At 38.3% G+C, this 8,720-nt stretch overlaps 1 protein-coding gene across 1 annotated transcript; it reads left to right on the top strand.

Moving 5' to 3' along the window:
• Window positions 1-2,296: 2,296 nt before the first annotated feature.
• LOC118761433 lies at window positions 2,297-7,955 on the top strand. Its single transcript, XM_036499306.1, has 4 exons — window positions 2,297-2,363; window positions 4,333-4,481; window positions 6,913-7,019; window positions 7,816-7,955. Exons 1-4 carry the CDS (start codon window positions 2,298-2,300, stop codon window positions 7,863-7,865), a joined length of 372 nt encoding a protein of 123 aa, XP_036355199.1. The 5' UTR covers window position 2,297; the 3' UTR covers window positions 7,866-7,955.
• Window positions 7,956-8,720: the final 765 nt, after the last annotated feature.

The raw sequence follows: 8,720 nt of genomic DNA, 5'->3' as shown, positions 1-8,720 counted from the left end.
TTTTAGCTATTGTAATGGCCCGTGTTATATGCATCGATCGCTTTACAACGAAGAAATTAAAGATCAGGATTGCACGTGTTCATCGTATATTTTACTCTCCGGAAACAGTATGTAATTCACAATTTTCTGGCATAGTTTTCTAATTTCTGTATTATATTTTCATCATTATCCCAATTGTTTTACAAACGCACGCATACACACATACACACACATACACACACACACACACGTTTATGTATGTATGTATGTATGTATGTATGTATGTATGTATGTATGTATGTATGTATGTATGTATGTATGTATGTATGTATGCATGTATGTATGTATATATGCGTGTATGTTTATTATTATTCAGTTTATTTCAGGATTTCTTGCCATTAGAGAACGAACCGGTTTCTAACCTAAATCCAGGCTCCTTCACTGGAATTGCAACATCAACAACAGGGTATTTTTGTTTGTAAGTTTGTATGTATGTTATGTATGAATGTATCTATGCGCAGATTTGTATGTTTTATCTATGTATGCTTGCAAAGAAACGAACAAGCGACAACAATCAATGCAAGCTAACAAACTGTCCCATCCGTGACATAGATTTATGCCAACGGGTAAATGTTGTGTATAGAATACAATGTAACAAATGCAATAAGTTCTATGTGGGTAGCACAACAAAACCGTTACACGTCCGCATCAAAGAACATCTTAACACGATAGCCTCCTCCTTCAGAAAAGATGCCGGAACACCGACAAAAGCATAACAGTCACAATTGAGCCAGTGAAAGAAATGTGGGTAAATTAAGAATTAAGGAAGCTATACTCATACGTAGACTCGTAAACGAGACATTGCCGACCTGACGCACTTAGTGCTCTCATAATCAGTATATTCAAGAACGGAGATCGAAAATCTTATGGAAACCATCGTGTAATCTCGCTACTTACTATTTTAGGAAAGATCTTTGCTCCAATACCCTTGAACGGTCTCCACGTCATCGCAGAAAGAATCCTTCCAGAATCCCAGTGTGTTTTCCGAGCATTACTTGGATCCATAGACACGATCTGCGCCAGACAATTCCAAAGCAAGTTTCGAGAACAACAAAACCGAATTTTCCTAATCTTTTATGATCTGCAAAAGGTTTTTTATAGAGTACCAAGACCAACCATATGGATGGCCCTTGATTATTTCTTCTCCCTGATCATACGATGGTATGACTGGGCGTTTCCTTCCTCGTGATGGACTCTCAGAAGAATTCCCAATTACATCTGGATTGAAACAAGTTTGTGTACCCGCTACTATGCTTTTCTCCTTATACCTTGCTGCAATGATCTATGAACTTCCCTCGGATCAGCTGGGAAAGGACATCAGATATCGTTTTGATGAAAGACTCTTCAGCCTGGTGAGGTTTCAGTCAAAGAATCTTACCAGTTCCAAGCGAATCTCAGAACTTCACTTCGTCGATGGCAACGTGGTCATTCGGTCACTCAAGCTTAGAAACGCAAAAAGCTGTCAGTTATTTCACCATTGCGTATCAACGTTTTGAGCTCACTGTAAATTCTAAGAAATCTCAGTTTTTCGCCTAATCAATTCCGAATTCTTCGCTTCTGGACTTTAACATCATAATTTCAGGCACACCACTGGAACGAGATAATCACTTTGCATGCCTTAGAAGTGTGCTTTCCACCAAACACAATCCTGAGCGAGATGTGGAACGAGGAATTGGACCGGTTCACTCAGCTTTCTTTGAAATAAATAAATGTCTTTCCTGAAAAATCCTGGAAACTTCTGGAATGCACCTCCTTTTTCTTTAAAATCCTATTGGTGTCACAAAAAGTTTACACAGATATGACCGTCATCAGTTGAGGCCCGAGCGTTTGCTAAATTAAATGCGCCTAAGCGTAAGCGGCCCTTATCAATGGGAGAATTCCAGTCGTAAATAGATGATTTAAACAGCGATGAAGAAGTGTTTTTCTGATTTTCTTTCATCATCAAATGTAGCAGATGATGTTGAAAATGATGTTTTAGATAATACAGAAAAAAATAATGCTTCAACTAGTTCTGGATGGAAAAAGTGCACCAATTCTTCTCCATTTGTTTAAGACCAACAATTATTTTAGTTTTTGTGCTTAATTTAATGAAAATGAATATAAAAATTAGCTTTATGAAAAAGAGATTTTTTCGATTATTGTCCGCTTGTCACAGACATTCATGCAACACTTTTTCGCCGTTTAAGGGTTAACATCTTGTTTGTATACTTACATTATTTATTGCTGATCCAGGTACAAGCTGGCAGAAAGTATTTGAGATGACCCCAAACTCATTTATGAAAAGCCCTATTTATTTGTACTGGGACAATTTGCCTATTGAAAAGGTAATGGATTTTTAGAATTTCAAGATGATTCTCATTTGATAACCAATCTACATATTTGTAGCTGTTTTACAATGATTACTAGTGTTTTCTTTTAAATGTTTAATTTCAGTTTCTGATGTTTGTTTCATTTTTAAAATCTTTCTTTTTTCGTTAGCAAAGTTTCTTTGGCGGGGTTTCACGACAGAACTAGATCCAGACTAATTTTCCTTCTAAATTTCAATGGAATATTGTGCAGCGTTTTCATTTTGTGGCAAGAGTGTTGCTATAAAATATACACGACGCATAGAAACCTATTCCTCTCGTATTTATTTCTCCTTTTTTTCTGTTTCACTAGCGAGACTTGGGGACTAAGGTCCGGCCTTTTATTTAGATTTTCATCATTTTCGCCGGGTATCGGTTTGTATGTTTCTGTTTTTCGTGACATTTACACACGTGAGTTTTACCGTTTTTTCTACAACAAATTCAAAGCACATATTCCCCGAATAAGAACTTGGAGTGAATGATAAGGATTTTAATTTAATTGTCTGGCCCTTTTTTTGTGATTGCTTCAAGGTTTGGTTTAGTTTTGATATGGAACGTGTTTCGATGGCCGTATTTACACATGGAGTGAGAACGTTGGTTTCTGTAAACATTTGTAATACATTATTTATATGTGCCTAGCAAACACCTTTCCGCAGCAGCTGAACTCCTCATCTACCATTCCTTTACCGCTTCCTTTCTCATTGTCCATTTCCGGTCCAAGTCCATTTCGCTTTTTCCGTTTCTATTTGATCCTTTATTCTCCCTCCGTGATCCGGGATCATGGGGCATGATTTCCCCATGCTTTTTCGTTGCAATTTTACACCAGATCGGGCTGCAAACCCTTTTGATCCTTCGTTACGCTGTCGTACTGTCAAGCGTCTCTCCGCTTTGTCATCCCTCTTTCTGGATTGTCAGCAAGTCCTTCCCTGCAGTCAGTATTTGAGGAACTTCAACCGTGTTTCGTGGTCTGCTACCACAACAGCTCCTTTATAGGATCCAGTTAGCTCAAGACATCATCAGGAAGAACCATGTCCGGTTTCGGTCCCTACTCCTCTACCGTTTTTACGGTGTCTTCAGCTCTGGTGTTGGGTGCATGTCTTCTTTCTTCTTTCTTCTGTTCCCTGGCCTCTTCGATGTATCGTCAGCGAGTGTCAGCGGGCGACTGTCTTGCATTTTGAAAGGAAGAGGTGAGAGGATGAAATTTAGGTCGAAATTTGTGAATATGTAGATGGGGTGGAAAAATAAGAATGCTTTTCCTTCGAGACGAACTTGAGAACAGGGTATAAAGTTACACCCCACCAGGGCCAAAGGAACATGATGGACATACCAACATGAGTAGCTACCCTTGCCAGAACCTACTATCCCTCTGACATCCGCTCCACACGTCCATGAAAAACGCTGTTCAAATGTCCCGCTTCTTGACGTGACGCCACTCCCCCTTTACTTCCGGTCCTGATGTCTCCCTTCCTTCCTCCACAGAATATCAATGTGACATTGTTGATGGGAGATTGATTCTTGTTGTTTTTATCTTTTGTTTTTGTCCTGGATTTTGTCAGGGTCTTCTACTTCCCACAGATGCAACGAAACTTTTTACAAAGACTCCGAAATCCCGACTCATTAGTTATTAATCCGATTCTCTGTCTCATAAATCCAAACTCTTTCTCGCCATCTTAATCTTGCACTTCAGTCGCTACTTTGTATTTCATCCTCTCACTTTCACTCCCTCTCTCTCTCCTTTCCCTCCGTCTCCTCCTTTTTCACTTGTACTCTGAAACTCTTGTACTCTGAAACTTGTACTCTGAAACTCTCTCACACTCTTCCCTCACTTTTCTTTATATCTCCTTCTCACCCTCCTACTCTCTTCCTATATCACAACCCAGTCCCCTTTCTCTTACCCCCCTTACTCTTTTAGATTCTTTACTGATCCGAGTCAACTTTCTGTTTTCAGGTGAAATTTCAGTTGAGCGGAACATACCCTTTGACGTTTATTTTCAACGGCAGAGGGACGACTTCTACATCGTGGTTCCACCAAGCTAATGCTATTTCAAATTCACTTGGTGCTCATTCACTTTCAACAACATATACGTTCAATAACAAGTATGTATATATTATCTTCTTACTCATTATTGACCTCTTTAATGATTTAATGATAATAAAAATAATGATTTCTCTCATAGGTACAGAATCACGTATTTTAAGGCAAAGGTGAAGTCGATTTTATTACTTACTTTATTGCTATTATTTTACCTACCCTAAAATAATGGAAGGCAGGTATGGCTTTGGTAGAAGTTCAGCTAAAAATCTTAAGGGACGAAACTATCGCAAGGTATATTGCTTGGCACTTCACCGGTTCTCACACTCACCCATTCCATAGTTGTAGTACTAGTAGCAGAGGTGGTAGTGGTGGCGGCGATGATAGTAGTAGTAGTAGTAGTAGTAGTAGTAGTAGTAGTAGTAGTAGTTCAGTCTACTATAGGCACAAGACCTGCAGTTTGGGATAGGTGGGGATTGTCGATTGCTTAATTGGTAATTAATTATTTCATCGACCCCCGAAAGGATAAAATTAATCTCGGCGGAATTTGAACTCAGAACGTAAAGACGAATAAATTGTTGCTAAGCATTTTGTCCGGAGTGCTAGTGATTCTGCCAGCTCGCCGCCTCTAGTAGTAATAATAATAATAATAAAATAATAATAATAATAGAATAGTGGGGGAGCATCATAGCCATGTGTTGAGAGGGATTCTTTGGGGTTTGAATAGTTCACCTCTGGAAACATGGGTGGTTCTTTCAACATCCTTAAACAACCCTTTTCAGGGACCGTTTGAGCGGGATGGGCTACTCAACCTGAAGAAAATTCTAACTGGCCCCACCTGCAAGGTCATGTGCTGTTTATCTTGATATGAGATCACATGTCGCGCACATATGGTTGTGATGCATTGCCTGGTTACCTTTATCAGACGGGTAGTCTGATGGGTATATTGGCTTCGTATATTTTACCCCGTGTCACTTTGATGGCATGAACTGCTCTCTCAATCAATAATAATAATAGTAATCCTAGCAGCTAGTCGATTATATCGACCCCAGCATTCAACTGGTACTTATTTCATCGACCCCGAAACGGTGAAAGGCAAAGTCGACCTTGACGGAATTTGAACTCAGAACGTCAAGGCGGATGAAATGCCGCTAAGCATTTCGCCCGTCGAGAAAAACTAATTACTGGTATTTTTTAAGTAAGAAATCAGTCACAGTTCAGAGGCCGGAAATCTCTCTATATATAAACGGCAAAATGTCTGTCTGTGTGTCCTTTATACAAATCCACAATTTTTCAGTTAGAGGGCTCGCACTTTCTATGGTCATTCAAAACCATCCAAGGATGGTCGTTCAAAGCCATTAAATATATATATAAATGGCAAAATGTCTGTGTGTGTGTCCTTTAAACTCACTCCAGCAGAATAAGTTCTAGGCTTACAAAGAATAAATCCTGTAGTTGATTTTTTCCAGCAGGGCCGCAGTCACATGACTGAAACAAGTAAAAACAATATAAAGCTATGGCATTTAATCCCGAGCAAGGCCGGGTATCTCTGCTAGTATATATATAAAAACAATACCGATACAAGGTGAAAAGAAACACATATTTTTAACATACGTACTTTTCCCATCATAAACTTGATTGTATAAAAATGCTTTTTTAATCAGAAAATGAGGTTGGAAACTGTATCTTTAAGCTGGTCACTTTTTGCGCTGGATTTACACTCGAAATTAAGCTAATAATCTTTTCCCTGCCAATCCACTTTAATTAATGGCACGTATAATTATTGGTCCATCAACTTGCTGTCCCTCCATTGTATCTCTTCTACCATTATTAAAACTTATTTCTGCCACCATCAAACTGTATAACTGCTGCCCAAGGCCGCTGGGTACATTTACCAGCCCTTTTTCTGACGGCCAATTTGAGTCTCATTCGTATCAGACACGTTTCCTAAAACTTCCATTTTAGAACCACGGTATTCTGACGCCCCATCTCTAATCTCCATTTTTCAAAATACACCTGTAGACACAAGTTGGGGTTGCATAGCAACTGTTTCGTCTTTTAGAGCTAAAAACACGGCATTGAGTAAAAAAAAAACGTGATTCTGAGTGTAGAACAAGCGGGAGTTGATGGAATATCATGTTTTCTATAAGAATCTGTGTTTGTTTCCATTCAACACTGTACTATCGCTGGTCGATATAGTTCGACATCCATTCTATCTACGAAAGAAATAGGACCGGATTGTCATGGTTGGAATGACTTTTACCCACAGATCTCCTTGATCAAAGCCGAACTGAAGCTAAATCAATAAGTCCTGGATTACCCAAATTACGTTGTTTCTACATTCTACTTCATGAATAAATTGGTTATGAAACTCTAAAATCAAATATGAAATGATAAACTCGTTGATTTCATTAAACTGAACTGATTGCTATAAGCACAGTCGTAAAACTTTCCTGTGTAATAATTTGCATTAATTTATGAATTGTAATATATTAGTTTCAGTTACCCAGACTTTTATATCACGTCCACCGAAGCTCGGATACAAGCCAAAAGACTAAGTGGAATTGACGAAAAGTACGATATTTATTTTAAAAAAGATGGTAGTAAGTAAAACATATCCTCTTGATTTGAGTGCAAATGATTGTATAATTGTGTGTGCGTGTGTGTTTTGTTTTTTTTGAAACATTGGTTTGCAAGATTCTTTGTGTGAGTTCGTGTGTTGAAGCATATTCTGTTGTGTCTGGGGACAGTGATTTTCTTTTTGTGCATTATAACACACTCACTGGTAAAATTTCCACTTATTTCTTATTTTTATTTTCCTAAAATTTTCGTTGCGTCTTGCAAACTTTTCAGTAGTTTTGACTCTGTCCTTTATTTACACTGCCTTCCCGTTTGTTTGTTTGTGTGCATGTGTGTGAGTGCCTATACATGCATGTGTGTATGTATGTATGTATGCATGCATGTGTGTATGTATATATGTGTGTATATGCATATGTATATATGTATGTACATCTGTATGTATGTATTCTGCATGTCCGTGTTTGTGTATTTTTTATGAATGAGTGTGTGTTAGCGTTATGTTTGTATATGTATGCACCTCTGTCTCGTTGTGTGAAGTAAAGAGTGTGTGTGTATATGGTCATGTGTTTCAGTCTCCATTTGCCTAGTGTGGCTTGTCTGTTCAATAACCTATGAACCTATCCGTCTGTATGTGATGATCTGTTTATTTGTTTTATATATTATCTATATATATATATATATATATATATATATATATATATACACACACACACACACATATATTATATATATATATATATATCATGATCATCGAGAAATTTAGAATTAACCTCATTATTTTCTAACTAATTTTTTCCTTCATTGTTTTTTTCTTTTCAGTTAAAACACTTGTGGAAACCCTGGTCATCTCAGTAACTCTCTATTATTAGATAGATAGATAGATAGATAGATAGATAGATAGATGGACAGACAGACAGACAGACAGACGGACGGACGGACGGACAGACAGACAGACAGACAGACAGACAGACAGACAGACAGACAGACAGACAGACAGACAGATAGATAGATAGATACATACATACATACATACATACATACATACATACATACATACATGCACACAGACAGACAGAGATTGATGTACAGTGTAATGCTTTGAATAGTAATAAAGGACATCATAGACAGGACAGCGTTCAACAGATACGCAGTTAGCTTAATGCTTTAATAGAAGAGAAAAACTCAAGATTTCAGAGGTGAGTCCTTCATCAGAAGGAAGGAAAAGCCTATATGAGTTAGAAAGAAGAATAAACGATGAGAGAGAGAGAGAGAGAGAGGAGAGAGAGAACGGACAAAGTGTTAGGAAGCGGATAAAATGCAGTTCAATGAGGAGGGAGTTAATAAGGGAAGAGGGATGGGTGTGTGTGTGCAAGTATAGAAGTGGAACCTTATCTGAAACTGGACATGTAGGAAGGTGTGTGTGTGTGTACGGTTGCTTGGGATATGCATGAGTCTAGAAGAGTGCAAATTCAGAAGTTTGGTGGCGTAGAATCGTTGGGTATGCGAGATGATAGCGTGTGTGTACGAGTTGTCGTTAAGAGTGTGAGAAGAAAGTGTGGATGTGAGGAGGTAGAAGTGTGCACGAATGGGAAGGAAATGAAAAGGCGAGAGGAACGAGGAGGGTTAGTGATGGATGTGTGTGAAAGTATACGAGTGTGAAACGGTTTCAGGCGAACGGAAGGTTTGTGCTGAAATAAGCATGAAAGAGAAAAGACACAAGTTCT

This window comes from Octopus sinensis, unplaced genomic scaffold (genome assembly GCF_006345805.1).
Source record: "Octopus sinensis unplaced genomic scaffold, ASM634580v1 Contig13519, whole genome shotgun sequence".
NCBI lineage: Eukaryota > Metazoa > Mollusca > Cephalopoda > Octopoda > Octopodidae > Octopus > Octopus sinensis.
The sequence above is the reverse complement of the archived record's forward strand: the minus strand, read 5'-3'. Positions and strand labels throughout refer to the sequence as shown.

Bases quoted from the DNA above. Each gene is read 5' to 3' on its own strand.
- LOC118761433 (XM_036499306.1), top strand. From the start codon at position 2,298: ATGACCCCAAACTCATTTATGAAAAGCCCTATTTATTTGTACTGGGAC. The intron at 4,482-6,912 runs GTATGTATATAT...GTAATATATTAG, and splicing joins ACATATACGTTCAATAACAA to TTTCAGTTACCCAGACTTTT. The intron at 7,020-7,815 runs GTAAGTAAAACA...TTTTCTTTTCAG, and splicing joins TTATTTTAAAAAAGATGGTA to TTAAAACACTTGTGGAAACC.